Source organism: Panicum virgatum, chromosome 4N (assembly GCF_016808335.1).
Source record: "Panicum virgatum strain AP13 chromosome 4N, P.virgatum_v5, whole genome shotgun sequence".
Lineage (NCBI taxonomy): Eukaryota > Viridiplantae > Streptophyta > Magnoliopsida > Poales > Poaceae > Panicum > Panicum virgatum.
In genome coordinates, this window is record NC_053148.1 from 5,940,449 (window position 1) to 5,957,992 (window position 17,544).

Sequence of the window (17,544 nt, forward strand, 5' to 3'; positions counted from 1 at the left end):
TTATTTATGTGTAAGGGTAGCTCGTAGCATACAATATATCAAAATTTTTATGTTTTGGATTTAAAGTGTTTATTTAATGGTAATGGTGTGTTATATTTATTTATGCGTAAAGGTAGCTCGTAGCATACCAAAACTGTTATGTTTTGGATTTAATTATTTATCTAATGACAAAGGTGGGTTATATTTATTTATGTTTAAGGATATTTTAGGCTAATATTTAACGTAATGGCAGTGGTGGGTAATTTATAAACATGTATATGGATATTTTAGGCTAATTTTTTCGTAATGGCATTGGTGGGTAATTTTAATTTTTTTTCCGATTAATGTGGGAATTTCTAGACCTTGAGAGCGAACGTGGAGGTTTCGTTTGTTGGCCAAATAATAAGATAATATATTTGATATAAGAAGAGTGTAAAAGCTAAGGGGCCTTCATTTGAAGTGATTCTTATGAAAGTTTTTTTTTGTTTGAATCATATTCTTATGAAAGTTAATCTATCTTCAAATTAAACGAATCCTTTCTCAACCGAAGATGTGAAATAAGAGCCATAAAACCCGATCATCTCTATTTTTCCTCAAATTCCGGCACATCTGAGCACAATGATTTCCACATATAATAATAATTAAGATCAGTTATTTGATAACCACCTGGCTCTTCTATATATTCCAGCATCTTCAACAATCAACATACAATTCACTCTTGCTTCAATTTCAGTACACACATCATCACGAGAGAAATATAAATTTTGAGACTCAAACAAATAACTTGACTCTAAAAGAGGCATTACCAGTCTAAACTTTTTCAAACACAATTCCACCGACAGATGAATAAATAGGCTCACGGTACTCATGCTGGCCTAGAAAAGCCCAAGCGTGGCAACGCCACGCGTTGAATCTAGTCACATAACACTAATGGAGAGCTACAACCCTACTGGAAAAAATCTATATCACCCCCTCACTTATGTGAGTTGGATTACGTAACCCCCAAACTATGAAACGGTTTGTATCACGCCCAGAACTTTCCAAAACTGGTCTAATTACCCTCTAAAGCAGTTTTGAAAAATCATAGTAAATCATAGAAAAATTATAAAATGGAAAATCCAATTGTGTTAGATTCTAAATGAGTAGATCTACACAGAGAACATATAATATATTATATTTTAATATATTTTTTGCTGTAGCTTTATATCTATATTTTTCTTCATAACTGTAAAAAAATATACTAAAGTATATCATATTATATGTTCACTGTGTAGATCTACTTATTTGGAGTCCAACAGAATTATATTTTTTTATTTTATAATTTTTTTGTAATTTACTATGATATTTTAAAACTATTTTAAAGGGTAATTTGACTGGTTTTGAAAAGTTTAAGGGGATGATATAGATTGTTTCATAAATTAGAGGTTATGTAGTCCACCTCTTATAGATGAGGGGTGATATAGATTTTTTTGCTTTGAAACCGTGAGTCCGTGATCCGTCCCAATCGGCCACACCGATCCATCCCCTCCCTCGCGCAGCCATAGCCGAAATGAGCGGCGCCGCTGCTGCTTCCGCTTCATCTCCCTCCCCCTCCCTCTTCCCAGCTCGCATGCGTCGCTCTCGATGCCTCTGCCGCACGACAACTCTGCTCCTCCTCCTCCCTTCTTCTCCTCCTCCTCCTCTTGATGTGATCGTTTTTCAAACTAGTTGTCTCGGCCTCTCATCCTCTCCGCCTCATTTCCCAGATCCGGCTATGGGCTCCGCCCCTGACTCCACTCCCTCCGGTTGATTTGCTGCTATCGACCTTGAGGCATCGACTGCAGCTTCCTGCCCTGCCGCCGAATTTCCCATTCGACCGTAGGTAGTTCTGAACTTCTGATAAGGGCTCAGATCGTGGTCTTCCTCCCTCTTCTCTGTCTTGCTGTCCCGCTATTTCGGCGTGACCGCCTCCAACAGTGGTCTGACCACCAACACGCAGACCCTCACCGGTCTCATCCGTGGCCGTCGGCTTTTTCATCTGCTTCTGCTCAGTCACTCACACAGCTGCAGACCCGCAGTCCACCCACCATGCCCATGGAGTGCTTCAGCCTCTACCTGACCACCCCTGCTGATTGAGCACATCAAGTTGCGGCAGCAATCATCATAGAGCCGGACCATCTCTTTGTAATTTTCTTTCGAGGGTATTTGCATTTTCCGCAGAGTTGAAGACAAGTTATATTAATTAATCTTCAAATTGTCTGTGACATGTCCAAAGTTTTTTTTCTGGTACTTTTGCTTTCGAATCAGTGAATAGTTAGTTAATCCCCATGCCACATGTCTTTTATTGTTTGCAAATTTATGCACATGCATGAGCTTAGCTTAACTCATGTGGAAGGATTTATTTGTTATTATAGATGGGATGCCGCACCAGCCTTGGTAGGAGTTCGAGAATACCATGGACAACAATCAGCAACATACACGTGGGGTGCCAAGGGATTTCACGTTCCATTTGTTAGAACAAATCACAAATAAGTTTTCCAAGGATCGCATAATTGGTTATGGAGGGTATGGAGTGGTTTACAAGGTATGTTTATGAGTAAAATGCACTGACTTAAACTAGTTGAGATGTTCTATTCAAGTCCATGAACTTTGAAAATGTATTTTTAGGTCCAGAATCTATTTAAGTGAGTCACTTGAGATCCAAAACTTGCCACGCCATCGCCCGCATCCGACGGGGACGTGCCACGGCGGCACCTGGCCCGGTGAGCGCTAGCGCGCCGCCGGGCAGAGCTCGCCTGCGCCCGCGCCCGTGGCGGCCGGCCGGAGCTCCCTCGCGCGTACCGGCGGCCGAGCCGAGCTTGCCTTTGCCTGCACCTGCGGCGGCCGGGGCGCAGCTGCCCTCCACGCGCACCCATGGCGGCTAGGGCGGAGCTCCCCCGGAGTGCGCTCGCGCTGGCCGGGCGGACTCCGGGCGGAGCTTGCCTGCGCCCACGGCGAACGTGGCGGAGCTCCTCGGCACGCACGCTCGCGGCTGCCGGGCAGAGCTCGTCTGCGCCCGAGCCCGCGGCGGCCGGCCGGAGCTCCCCAGCGCGCACCGGCGGCCGAGCCGATCTCCACCGCGCCGGCATAATCCAGCCACTCCGTTCACCCTCCATCCAAATTAGCTGTGTCAATGTGTTCGCCTCATCCTTGTGCACCTCTTGCATCGCTCAATTGCGCCCCGCAGTACCGGAGCCACTCACCCACCCCGTTCTTCCTCGCGGCCGGCCGGCGCACTGCCGCGGACCGCCTTGCCGTGGCCAGCTTTCTCCGGCCGCGTTCTCTTCCTCCTTGCTTTTGCCTCATGCTCGCCTTGATGCTGTAGTGCTCTCTGGCTTGACCGTTGGTCGATTTGTGCAGCAGGTTGGCCGGAACACGAAGCTCGTCGACGTTCAGCTTTCCGTCGCCGCCTCCGTCGTGGTCGACCGTGCTCCAGTCGATTTGGGGCCCTGCTGTCGTGTTGTGCTGCTTTGGGGTGAGCCTCTGAGCATGCCCACGCTGTTTGCGTGGTCAATTTGAGGCTGGCGGGTCCTTGGCGCCGTACGGAGGGGGAGCCGGCGAGGTGCTCGGAGCAGAGCGTCCTCTGCCCCGCCGCACGCCCCCATGGCTCGCCGGCGCGCGAGTTGGAGCTCCGCCGCCGCGGCCGGAGCCGAGCCGGGGCCGCTGCGAGGGAGGAGGAAGGGGGCGGCGCCACGGCCGGAGCCGAGCCGAGGCCGCTGCGAGGGAAGAGGAAGGGGGCGGCGCGCGGTCTTCCAGGAGCTCTGCTCCTCCGCGAGACCCCTGCTCCGCTGCGCTTGGTATCGGACGAGCTTGAACTCAGCGGCACGGCGCCTCGCTCGGCTCGCTCGCGGCCGCCCCTGCTCCTTCTCCACCTCCTCCCACTCGCGCGTGCGTCGCCGCCGCTCCGCGGCCTCCGCGCGCCGCCTCCGCCCGGATGCTGCAGGCCGCGCCACCGCCCGCCGCGGAACGCCGGAGCCCCGCGCGGCGTGGAGCCCGGCTTGCCTCTGACCGCGCGCGCCGCTCCGCCCGGTCCGCCCACGACCGCCGCGCAGCAAGGGAAGGGGGCGAAGGGCGCAGGCGAGCTCTGCCCGGCGGCGCGCTCGCGTACGCCACGCTCGCGCTCACCGGGCCAGGTGCCAGGTTGACGCACGCCTCGCGTGGACCAGCGAGGGCGCCCTCTAACTGCCACCGTGGCACGTCCACGTCGGATGCGGGCGATGGCGAGGCAAGTTTTGGACCTCAAACGACTCACTTAAATAGATCCTGGACCTAAAAATGTATTTTCAAAGTTCATGGACCTGGACAGAACAGCTCAACTAGTTTAAGGACCTACAGTGCATTCTACTCTGTGTTTATTATTGTGGTCTTGTATATTTCAAATTTATATTTTACTATCATTAACTACGAGTGTACAACAACCCCATGCACAATGTTAAACGAGATATAATTTAATAGGAGTATTCAACAACGGGGAAGAGATTGCAGTAAAGAAGCTTTATAATAAGCATATAGGACTTGAAGATGATAAGCAATTTACAAATGAGTGCACTAACCTTATGAGACTCCAACATCAAAATATCATCCGCTTAGTTGGCTACTGCTATGAAATAGCTCATAAAGTTATGGAGTACAATGGACAATATGTTTATGCTGGAGTGGAAGAAAGAGCTCTCTGTTTTGAATACTTGCAGGGTGGAAGCCTTGACAAGTTTCTTTCTGGTATGATTGTGCTCTACTTTGATTATAGTATTTTTGGATCATTGCGTGGAAACAAGAAAAATGCTCTCTAGATTTTATGTCTTGGTAACACACCTTTATTTATTATCTGTACAGATGAATGCAGCGGACTTGGTTGGCACACACGTTACAAAATAATTAAAGGAATTTGTGAGGGTTTACACTATCTTCACAATGGATCCAAAGATCCTATCTACCATCTAGACTTAAAACCTGCAAATATACTGCTGGATAAGGACATGGTGCCAAAAATAGGAGATTTTGGTTTGTCAAGACTCTTTGATTCAGCACAAACCTGTACCACGAAAGGAATCATAGGAACGCCGTAAGTTGATTCTGAATGAGGAATCGTCAACCTCTTTTGTTAACTTTTTATTAAAAAAATATTTTATTTGGTATCATGCAGGGGATACATGCCACCGGAGTACATCAATAGATACCACATCACAAATAAGTTTGACGTATTCAGTTTGGGTGTTATAATCATACAAGTAATGACAGGATGTGGGGGTTACTTGGAATGTGGAAATATGCCTCGCCAAGAGTTTATTGATCTTGTAAGAAAACATCCTACAACATGAACATCAGACCTTTTTCACAAACATTATGTTGTGTTGACTTGCCTCTGTGCATGTTTGCCATCTTTCGGCATTGTGTTTCAAATCTGTAGGTACATGGAAACTGGGAGGAAAGGCTTCAGGTCACAAATTCATCGCATACATCACATGAAATTAAGACATGCATCGAAATAGCGTTAAGATGTGTGGATTCCGACCCAGTGAAAAGGCCTACTATAGCAGAGATTGTTGATGAACTGAATAAGATTGATAATGGAAAAGGATCACTACCAGACCAGGTTTTGTCACACTTTTCCCATCGACTATTCATTTTCACTTTCAACGTTACTTGTCTACAAATTGTGTCATTCCTCATCTTATGTTTAATGGAATGATTAAGCTAAATTAGCTTCCATATATCGTCCTCAATAAACAAATTTTCATCTCATACACTACTACCATTTTAATTTCAATCTTTGGCACTTTACCTCTACAGTTGTTTTTTTTTCACCTTGTACCATTATACTCTTTTTCATATATCTATGCGAGTGATAAGAAAGGAGAGTACTAATAAACTATTGGAGCTAAAAAAAAAGAAACTAATTGTAGTTGTCACTACAAGATTTTTTAAACAATGGAGCCAGCCCCACTGATAATATTCAGAAATTAATACTGTATCATATATAGTATATTGTGCTTAATCGGTTGTTCGTTGTTACTGGATGAATCTTGATATTATATGGATAGTTGGGTATCTAAAGCACTTTCTAAGTAGATATATGGATTTGATGTAATTCACCGCAATGTTGCCTAATTTTTTCTAGATGAGGATTGGACCTAATTTTGTTGTTGCAGGACAACTTACAAACCACGCAATCCAAGCAACAAAGGAATTCTGGTAAGCATCATGAATTCATGATCATTGTCTAAGAGCTAAGTGGCATATCCAGAAACAGATTGATAAATATCATACAAGGAGATAAAGCTTTCTGTCCTTGTTTATTAAAATATTGATGAACTGCTATAAGGTTTAGAGAGAGCTTTTTTTAGGGCAAATTGCATAACTACCCTCGTTTTCACCTCCAACTGCACCATTGCCCCTTTTTTTAGAGTTTGCATATTTGCCCCCATTTTTTGAACCTGGGTTGTCCGTCTGCCCTCGTTTCCGAACGCCGTCAGAGGTTGTTTGTTTGAAAAAAAGAAAAAAGATTGGAGGAGAGAAAAAGGTATGTAATGACTCTATTGCCCCTGCCTTATCTGCAACACCCCACTCTCTCCCGTGTCCTCCTCCACTCGTACCCTCCCTCTCGCTCTCTCCCTGGCGGCGGCGGCTGGAGGCAGATCGGCAGCAGAGGGCGGCGTGAGGCAGGGCAGCACCGGCGCTGGGCGGAGGGCGCGCGGATCCCCTCGCGGCCACGCACCGGCGCTGGGCGGAGCAGCGTGGGGCGGCAGGGGACGGTGCGCGCAGATCCTAGCTGGCAGTGGTTGTATGGAGCAATCATTTGCAGGAATCCAAATCATTTGCCCTCTAGATCGTGCTGCCATGTCTCTGTCCAGCCATCACCTTGTGTTTCGCGACCGTTGTTGCATCCAGCCGTACAGCGAAATTTAACCAGATTATTGTTAGTGCTAGTATATCAGTTTTAATTCTGAATTTCTGAAACTGATTTTTTTGCATCCCAAATTTTTTTGTGCCAATGATTCTTGAATCTTGCACGCATCAACATGAAGAAACAAAAAAGAGTACTAACTATCTTGATTTCTTGCTGATGCCAGAGCGTGGCGGAGCTGAAGAGAGCCTGGTGGCCACCACGCTGCAGTGGCGGAGCCAGGATTCGAAAGTTGGGTATTCCCACTTTCGAAAAAAGAGCAGTTGAACAGTAAAAAAATCCGCAATATGTCAGTACTAATAATAGTTAATCGAGGAAATAAAGCTACAAGTTGTCATTAGCAATGCTTGGATGCAAAATGCAGTCGGCCGCCTCCTCTCACTTGGCGACCTGCCGCTGTTGGTCGAGGGCCTGGTTGCTGGGGCTGCTGGCCTGCCCCAGCACCTCCCCCGGTCCCGCCCTAGCGGCGACCAGCTGTGTCGGGTACCATAATTAGGGGCACCATAACTAGGGGACTAAATCACCTTCAAAACGCAAAACACGTGTCGAGTGATCGGGCCCACCAAAGCCTGCAGTCTCCTTCCGATCCAAAGGAAAGGAAAGGACTCAAAAGGCCCAATACGTAGCCCACGTCCACAGTACGACCTATTCAAAACTCCCCTCGAACTTGCGGAGCGATCTCCGCTTCGCTCGAGGCCTCCCCGCCGAGACCCTCGACAGCGCACCGCAGCTCCGCGTCGCTCGAGGGTCACTGACCTACCCTCAGGAGAGCAGGCCAACTCCGCCTCGCTCGAGGCTACCCCTCGGCAGACGGAGTTAACGATCCGCCGGCTCACCATCCGCCGGACAAAAGCAATAAATGCCAGCCACTCCACCGCGGAGTGGGAGGTCAGGCGGCGTCAGGCCGCCACGCCGCACAGCGGCTGTGACCAGAATCCCATCCGCCAACTCCGGTCACTGCTCAACCAGCCCCAGCACTATGGCGCCACTATGGGAACCTGCGACGCCCTGTGCGAACATGCCCAGCACTGCTCCCGCCACTGTGCTGCCAACTCCCCGTACTACCCCGTGTACTTTTCCTGCTGCGGAACCGTCGATCGGCATGGGCGCGACCCTCGAACGCGGCCCGGGCCTTGACCAGAGCAAGACACCCGCCCACAGGACCCTCGGCGCCCCGCCACGTCGAGCACGGAGGACGGTACCCTCCACAGCAATCACCACGACGCCCACTGGAGCCGCAAGGACGTCGGCGCGATCTCCGCAAGGCTAAGGACGAAGCTCAGGACAACCGTACACTTGGCGCCATGATCTCCAGTGCCCCACAGTGTACTTTCTATAGTAGTTGTTCACTGTGCGCCCCCGATTCGGGGAGAAACGACAACTTCTTCCCCCTCCCGTACATGTACACCGCCCCTCCTTGTGTCTATAAAAGGGGGAGGCGGGCTCTATCTTCTCCATTCTCCCTCTCGCCTCCACGCTCTCATATGACCAACTCCTTAGCTTCGCCCGCTCGTTCTCCTGATATTGGCACTTGCCTCAATCATCTAGCAGAGACTTGGGAGCTTCCCTCCCTCTCTCGCCTCGCTTGTACCCCCTACTACAAGTACCCCAGTGCAAGATAGTACAATGTGCTCGCACACCTTTGCTGGACGTACGGCCCCGCGGCAGGAACCAGGATAAACCCGTGTGTTCCTGTGTTACCTCTTGCATTAACCATCCAGAGAGAGAGAGATCACGCAACATCTTCACTAGTTGGTGACGGACCGCCGGGTCAGGACACCGACAAGCTGTGCCGCCGTGCCCACGCCCTCAGCGGAGTTGCGGCCTATGAAGCACAAGCATGAGGCCCCGAGCCAACCGTCCGCCGCCGTCGCGCCCTGCCATCACGGAGGCAGGAGACCGATTCCAATCCTCCCGTCGCTCGGTGCCTTGGTTAATCGTTGTCTAGGGCTTAGGATTTGCTGATTTGGGGCTGGGATTCAATTTCCGAGTTGGGGAAAGATGCCGAGCCGATGAGTGCTGAGAGACCGAGGGATAGATCGATACACGAGAGAGAGGAGTACTGGAGGCTAGGGGATCGATTTGTGGGCTGACGGGCCTTTTGGGCTGGCTTGGTGGGAGAATTTAAGCCTAACACCATATGTATTTGTGTATAAGTTATCTCAAAAAATGTATTTGTGTATAAGTTGAAGTATACTTGATTTTATGTAAGAAATGTTGGGTATTCCCGGGAATACACAGGCATCAAGCTGCCTCCGCCCCTGCCACGCTGGAGCTGGAGGTGGCCGAGGAGCTCAAGAAGGAGCAGAGCATCGCCAAGCTCGCCGACCTCGTCCGTCAGGTGGCGAAGGAGCGCGATGACGCGCGCGACCAGCTGCAGCAACTCCACCTCCTTGCCACCGCCGCGCCGGCCCCCGCCGCAGCCGCTCGTCACGTCCAGCGTCACCGACTCCGACTGCAGCCTCGTCTCCTCCCCCTTCTTCGACCCGCGCTGCAAGCACAGCCCCGCCACGCCGCTGCCCTAATGCTAATTCTGTGACAATATTATTCCTAAATGTCATCGTGACATATACCTTTGATCTTCTATGCTTAAATGTGATTTTGACATCATTTATTTAGAGTTTATGTGGCCATTTGCTTGTACATTTCGAAAATAAGGGCAAATATGCAAATCTGGCCTGTCGTCCATGTCAAGGGTATTTTTGTCTTTCAACTTTGTTAACACCGTTAGCTCTACTTCACAGAATAGGGGTAGGGGCATACCATGTGTTAGGATTCAAAAAAGAGGGGCAAACATGCAAAGCTCAAAAAAAGAGGGGCAAACGTGTAGTAAAGGGTGAAAACGAGGGTAGTTATGCAAATGGCTTTTTTTTCGTGGAGTGAGTTTCACACTGGCACTGAATGGTGACTACCTTGTGTTTCCACCATTCATTTGCCACTGTGGCAGTAAAAGAAAAGGTAAGTCAGGCAGAATTTGATTTTGGCACATTATTGAGCAGCATGATGTTTGTTGAGTGTCAGAGTCTTAATTGTTGTTGCAATGATAGTACACTATTTCTTTCTAAAAAAATGGGTGCAGGTGCTGCTGATGCAGAGGGTGCCATGATTGTACAATGTACAAGTACAGGACAAATCTCTAAAACACGAAAGCGCGTCCGTCCCCGAGCGATTCTCTAGCTCCTCGTTGCGCCACGTCGCCCGAAAAATCACTGGCCGTTGAATCGACCGATCGAACGGCCCGGGAAGGATCGGGTGGGTGCCCTTCCTGGAGAGGGGCCCGCATAGCCACCGCCGCCGCCTCCTTCCCCGCGCGGGCGGCGCGGCTCCAGCACGGGCGAGGTCTACCCGAGCGGCGCGGCCCTGGCGCGGCGGCGCGATCTCGTCGCGGGCGAGGCTCTCCTCTTTCATCCCTTACGGAGGGGAGCAGAGGCGTGGCGGAGCAGACAACAGGGGCGGCGGCGCGAACCTTCGCGAGTCGGAGCGGAGAGCAGCCGTATTCTCTTCCTTCCCCACGCCCGGCAACCCTTTCCCACGCCATGCGCTACCTTCGGATTGCCCTCTCCCGCTCCGATGTGGACCCGTCGGCCGCCTCTGTAGTGGCCGTCAGCCGTCTTGCCGGCACCACCGCACTCTCCGCCAGCTGAAGCTCCACAGAAGGCGGCTTCCCCACTCCCCATGCCGCGTGGTGGCCTGCTCCGCGCCATGGCCGCGAACATCTGACCAGGGAGCACCATCGCGCGAAGCCAGAACAGAATTTCTCAGAGGTGAGCCATGCGGCACTGCGGTGGGCACCGGCCAACCTGCTCCACGCCGGCAACCAGCTGCTGCTGTTGTTGCAAAGCGAGGCCATCCTTTAGGAAGCCATCGGCTCCAGTACGTGCGATACCTTCAGCTTAGTTTCAATACATGGATCTTGAAGATTACCATAGATTTCTTCATCTACACTAAGCCCATTTTTCTTTACGATAGGTCGATAGCAACAACCGCAGAAGTGAAATTTATTTTATTACTCCAATATCTATCATATCATTCTTATTTACCTAATACAGTACATACCTGATTATATACTTCTTCTAGCAGCAAGCAGACATTATCAAATTCTTGAGTTAGAGAATCTAGATCAGAGGCCATACAAAGCCTTCAGCATGTCGAGGTTACCCAACATGTGCAGATTTATGGGGTGTGGGTATTTTCCCCCCTCTCCATATGTTTCCTGTTGTCAAATTTTCTTAGCTCCAAGTTATACATGGTTTATTGTCTCCTCATTACCCAGAGTCTCACAATATAAATAGCTTGGTTTATGAAGTGAAATCAGATTTTCAATCTGCAATCACATTTTACCAACAAGCAAGATTTGCTTTATGCATACTATCAAATTCCAATCTAGAAAATAGAAATGATTTTACAGAAGTCCAAAAACTACAGAAACAACTAATTTGCAAAACTGAGATCTTACCATTCTAAATATATTTAGGGAAGTTACCTCTGAAAAGATAATTTCAATTAGTTATTTCTGTTGCAACCAATGAGCTTGAAGCATAACCTTTGGAACTTGATACTTTGTATTGCGACTCAGCAATTGCCATAGATCTCATTTGGATTTAACTGCTATACACCAGTGACATTGGTGCATTGCTTTTTGCAGGTGATGCAGGCATTGCAGGGAGACTTTCATTTCCGTTCCTGTAAGTTCTAATAAGCATGGTTAATAAATTTTATGCCATTTGCAACACCAGTTCACTTACTTTAGTGCGTGGAGTATTTTGAACTGCAACCATTAAGGGTAAAGTTTGTGGAGTATTTTTCACAACAAGTGAAGTGGGAGCTGTTGTCTCTGTCAACTTGAGTGCTGTCATTGTTTTTTGTGTTTTTAAGAGTTCAGACTATGTGTTACAATGTGCAATCATGAGGTACATTCTCTTAAGAAACTGCTCAGTTTAAGCATGCTTCCCACTTACACCATTCAAGAGTATGGTGATGTCTCATTAATCATTCGGAATCATAGAAATGAGACACATAGTTACCTTATGCATGCATCCAATTTTAGAAAAGAGGGCGATGAGAACACTTGATTTTGTCAGTATGCCGCTTACTTTGAGAAGTGTTGCTCTGCAGCTGATCCCTGACAAGCTTAGTAGCGTTATGATGGGTTCCTCAAGTCCTTTACTTCTCCATCTCACTAACTACTTTCTCACAAGGAATCTGGAGCAGTAGAGTTTCATATTCATCGTATTGAATTCATATAGTGACAGCCAATGCTGTAGTGAAAATTGCAGGTTTGAGGGTGGTACAATCTAAGCTACTAGATATGGTTTCATACTGGTATGATCCCTCACTCAAAACCAACAGAAAGCACAAGCTCTTCAAAGACAACATATACAACTTCAATCGCAATTGGCCTGCCAATGTTGTAGTGAAAATTGCAGGTTTGAGGGTGGTAAAATCTAAGCTACTAGATATGATTTCATACTCATGATCCCTCACTCAAAACCAACAGAAAGCACAACCTGTTTCAAAAACAACGTATACAACTTCAATCGCAATTGGCCCGTCACAGGCCTTGCGCGGCAATGTCGCGCGCCTTTTCTAGTGATCAAGAACACACGACTCTAGAACAGAAGGTCCTAGAGAAAGATCCATCCGACATTTAGGGGGTGTTTGTTTCCACTTATAATTTGATTCTGGATGGAAATAATCTAAAATTCCACCCAAACGATCTGCTTATTTTCTGATTATGGCTTTGTTTAGATCATTTTGTATTTTATATTTTTGGAATGGAATCTTCAACATTTGAAGTATTAAATGTAGACTAATCACAAAATTAATTACAAATCTCGTCTGTAAACTACGAGACGAATCTAATGAGCCTAATTAATCCATCATTAGATCATATTTACTATAGCATTATTGTAGCATTTAAGTGCCTAATCGCGTTCTAATTAGGCTCATTAAATTCGTCTCGCGATTTACAGTCTATTTGTGTAATGCGATTTATTTTTCGACTATATTTAGTACACCATACAAATAATTTTTTATAAAAATTTTACATTTTGATTTTATGGATCTAAACTGGGCCTATGTGCGTCGCCGCTTCTCACGAAATCCTGAATACAACGTGAAAGGGGATTCTCCCCACCCCGTCGTCGCAGGAGTCGCGCATCGTAGAAGCGAGCGGATTTTCCTCCCCCTGCCCCGATACCCCGCCCCTCCCCCTGTCTAGCGACCCCCTCTCCTCCAGGCGCGTCTATTCCTCGCATGTGCGAGGAATCGACGGCACATCGCATCTGTGCTCCCCCGCCGCCCCCGCCTCCCCCGGCTCCGTCGCCGCCCTCCACCGCCGCCATGCTAACCGAGCTCGCCGTCGCGCCGTCCAGCTGTCGCCGCGCCGCCTTCTTCTCGCCCCCGGCGCCGGCCCCGCCCACCGGGGCTCCGGCCCCGCCCGGCCGGCAGCACTCCCGCGCCACCGCACCCTCCGCCGGCCGAACCGCCTCCGCCGCCGGGCCGCCGCCGCCGCCGAGCTCTCCTCTAGGTCTAGTGAGCCCCCCACCCCCAGCAACCCGGATCCATAAGCTCCGCCGCCTTCCGCCACCACCTCCGTCGCCGGCGACCTCACCGGCGGCTGCTCCGCCCACCTACCACACATTCCCGCCCCCCTCCCCCTCCCCCCTTGCTCGCTGGGGCAGCGCCCCCTCCCCTGTCGCGAGGAAGAAGATGAACAGGGGAGGAGGGACACTTCTGCGACGGCGCGGCGATTTCTTGCGCGCGCGATAAATAGATTTTACGCTCTCCTCCCCGCCATTCGCCACCGCCCTACTGCTGCCAACCCCCCTCCTGGCGCTGCGGCCCCTCATCGCCGCCGCCCCCCCCCCCCTTCTGCGCCGCCCTCGGGGAGACGCGGCCCCTCCCGTGCGCAGACCCGAGCGAGCTCGGAGCCGCCGGCCTGATTCGTGCTCTGCCTACGCGCGAGCTGGATCTGCGCCGCTGGCACTTCCATCCCCCGAGACCAAGCAGCACCGGCGCCCCTGCCTTCTCCCCCAACCGGAGCAACGCTGCAGCCCCTGTCCTCCCGCCCGCCCTCCCCTGCTGCCGCACCGACCGCGGGCGGAGGCGGCCAACGGGCGTTGGAGACCCACGCCTGGGCATGTGCAGGAAGCTGCAGTGGCACCGGCAGCCGGTGCACAGCAGCGCCGTGGCCGAGCCCTCCGCAGCCGGCGCACACCAGCGCCGTGGCCGATGCCTGCATGAGGAGCCGAGAGTGGTTGCAAGAGCTGCGTGGGGGAAGAAGAGTGGATAAGATAAAGGAGGAAAGGAAAATAAATATGAAAAAATAGGAAGAGAATATTGTTTCTCTATTTTTTATATAGATCTAGCTTTAACATATATTTAATATTACTATAATATCATTATCTAGTCAAGATACACGAAAAACATTAGAATTATTGCTTTCTACCCTTATTCAGTAAAAAATAAAATATCATCAGTTTAGGAGTTAATCAGAATTGCCAAACACCTAATTTATTCAGACAACCGATTTTCTGGACAGTCGACTTAAAAAAATGAGTTTAAGATAAACGAAAACAAACAGCCTAAATATCCTCGCCCGCAAACTAGTGGGACACTCGAGAGGTTGCGCTCTACGTGCGCTGCGGTCAAGCCCACCTTGAAATCCAAATCTGGTGGCCATGAAGGATACAACGGCCTCTTATGGTGGCATGACCTTGCGTGCTGCCATTACGGGGACCTCTCCATCTCTGTCGTGCAGGCTAACTTTTTCCTTGAGGACCTGTTCTTTGTCGAGTCAGCCCTGCCTCTTGGCACTGTTATTAGTGTCTTCGACGGTCATGGCGGCCCTGAGGCCTCCTACTTCATACACGACCACTTCCTCACCAACCTCCAAGGTGAGATCCTAAGTGCCACCAGATTTGCTGTCTAGCTGCATAACGTGCAGATTGCTGACCATGTGGATTAATTGAAAACGATCGGGTTCTTTAGCCTAGGAGGGAGAGGGGGTGAATTAGGCACTATTAAAACCTAAACATATAGCTCCAACTAGTTTGCACAAAACTTAAACTAATTCAAGCTATCTAGATGTGCAACTACGGTTCACCTTAGTGTGAAACCCTCATCCCAAAAAAAATTTGTAACTTATAGCCAATCCTAGCAAGATACTACATTAAAAAAGTAAAGGTACACAAGTTGCAATATGAAATACGAAAGCTTAATGAGAGGGATGAGAGGAAGCGAACTCTCGACACGAGGATTTATCCCGTGGTTCGGATTGCCACAAAGGCGCCCCTACGTCTACATTGTTGAAGCACTCACGAAGAGTATCGCTTCTCGATAATCAAGTCTCTTCCGTGAACACAATCATGGTCACTTTGATCCCGATCTTCACTAAGGGAGATTGCCCACGAAGGAGGGGTCTCCGTCCCCCGCACAATGTCGTCGACGCCGCTCCACACCAAACCGGAGGGTCGTTGACTTGCCGGCGAGCCACCAAAGCTCCAAGGACGGCCGGCTCACCAAGATATAAGGATGGTTCACTCTAGAATCACAGCACAATGATCTAAACCTTGCTTGATCACTCACTCAAGAGCTAACCTAGCACTAACACTCACAAAGCTTGTGCTAAGGACTAAAAATTTGATCTTTATGCTCTTGGATGACTTGGAGGTGTTCTTGGGTGTGAGTGGGATGTCCAGCAACTCCAGCAATCTTCAAATGACCGGGGGAACACATATATATAGGTCACCAACTCAAGAAAGCCGTTACTAGCCGTTGGACAGTTTTCTGTGTAAGCATCGGAACATCCGACCATAGGGCATCGGTTCTTCCGGTCACTCACAGCAACTGAAATAGCCGTTGGCTTCCTGACACAGTTGCAGCACCTTCAGGGACCATCGGTTGAACCGATGCTTAGGCATCGGTCCTTCCGGTGACACTTGATCCGCAGATAGCCGTTGCTCCTTACTGACGTCATTACACCGACTCTTGCTCCGATGGGGCATCGGTTCATCCGGTGCTGAAGGATTAGTTGCTGTACGCTTGACAACGTCTCTGGAATATAGTATATTGAATGCACCGATGCTTCTCTTTACACCGTCGGTTCAACCGGTGCTTCATATTTTTCTTCACTCGATCTCCAGAGGCGATAAGTCTTGCACCAAAGCTAGGCCATCGGATCTTCTGACAACCATCGGATGCACCGATACTATAGGCATCAGTTCTTCCGGTGCTCATGTTTTCTGCAGAACTCATCCAATTCAGCATTTCTTTGAGTTCTTTCTTCATGTATTGCTTTGCATAGCCTTTTTACTTCATCCCTGGGATCTAGAAATGTTCACTTAACAAAACTATTAGTCCCATTGATTGCGTTGTCATACGATCATCGAAATCACTCGAAATGGCATAAATAGTGCCATGTTCGTTACAATCTCCTCCTTTTTGGTGATTGATGACAACACAATCAAAGCAAGCATAAAATTTGCAAAAATTGATAAATTTAACCACTTACACTCGCTTGGATGTTTACCACCATCCAATGATGGCTTGGCCTCCCCCTAAAGACATGATTTCCCTTTTTGTTCCTCCTCTATTTGCTACTCCTCTCTCATATGTTGACTTGACCCACTCGGCATGTCTCCCTTTGGAATATACTTTTCTTTCTTGGGAACGTCTCTCCCCCTTTGTTGGTAATATGCCTTGCTTTGATCCATATTTCTCCCCCTTTGGAATCAAATCACCTAAAAGGTCTTGCACCTAAAATGTCTTGCAAAACAATATAGCTCAAGAGAAGATTAGTAGCCTAGAAAGTTAGTTTCATGACTTATGATCCAATTGTATGATATCAATAAAGATACCAATTGAAAATTTACTATGGTGGATCACAAAATCACGAAACTATCATGACATGAGCTAAACTTTCCATAAGAGTGTGCACAAAAAGATAATGTGAAAAACAAGTGCACAACTAGATGTTATAACTAGAAAGCTTAAATCATATCATGCACGGAGGTAGCTCTAAAAGAATAAAGATTTGACAATGATATCAATTGAATGAATTTAGAACCTTGCATACCTCCGTGGGTTTACTTTGTTTACCTTATATGTACCAATTGAAAGTGACTTGCAACCAACTGAAAGTCTTTAAACAAAGAGCACTTGGTACACTAAGGTTAAGCAAATGTATGAGCACATAGCCTTTGAACTTAAATATGAGCATTTAAGTTCTAAGGAGCATGGCTCAATATGAATGAAGCATAATTTATCTAATCACTCTTATAGAGTTGTTTGTTCACATTAAGCGTGAATAACATTCTCTTAGAGTGTTAACTCCATCATGAGACTATAAAAGATAAACTTGCAAACATGTTAGTCTCAAAATCACAACCTATGGGATGAACTCCCCCTAAATATGTGCATTTAGTGTTTGAATCACCAAGCAAATGTATGCACATTGATTTTGACACAGTTGGGAAGTTTACCCTATAGTTTGTGTTCATGGTACACATATGAAATACATACCTCAAGAAGTTTATGTACCACGAAGGGTGACTTTGTGTAGCTTTCTACACACTTATCAAACCATGTAGGTTGCTCATGGATTAGAATCATGACACAAGCAACCCACCATATATAAAACT

The 17,544-nt window shown here is 48.4% G+C and overlaps 1 protein-coding gene and 1 long non-coding RNA gene across 5 annotated transcripts; both read left to right on the forward strand.

Annotated features, from left to right (window-relative positions):
* The first annotated feature begins 1,472 nt into the window (after positions 1 to 1,472).
* On the forward strand, positions 1,473 to 9,580 carry LOC120670781 (cysteine-rich receptor-like protein kinase 29). 4 transcript variants are annotated; one of them, XM_039950926.1, is made up of 9 exons: positions 1,473 to 2,159; positions 2,373 to 2,542; positions 4,453 to 4,716; positions 4,831 to 5,059; positions 5,141 to 5,291; positions 5,405 to 5,590; positions 6,147 to 6,189; positions 7,068 to 7,100; positions 9,166 to 9,580. In XM_039950926.1, exons 3-9 carry the CDS (start codon positions 4,554 to 4,556, stop codon positions 9,438 to 9,440), a joined length of 1,080 nt encoding a protein of 359 aa, XP_039806860.1. In that variant the 5' UTR covers positions 1,473 to 2,159; positions 2,373 to 2,542; positions 4,453 to 4,553; the 3' UTR covers positions 9,441 to 9,580. The 4 variants fall into 4 exon arrangements, with proteins under 4 accessions (XP_039806860.1, XP_039806861.1, XP_039806862.1 ...); XM_039950927.1 differs by having other exon boundaries at positions 1,473 to 1,840; XM_039950928.1 differs by having other exon boundaries at positions 1,473 to 1,836.
* Positions 9,581 to 10,067: 487 nt separating this feature from the next.
* Positions 10,068 to 11,963, forward strand: LOC120670782. Its single transcript, XR_005673367.1, has 2 exons — positions 10,068 to 10,774; positions 10,982 to 11,963. It is a non-coding gene; the product is annotated as an uncharacterized LOC120670782 (long non-coding RNA).
* Positions 11,964 to 17,544: the final 5,581 nt, after the last annotated feature.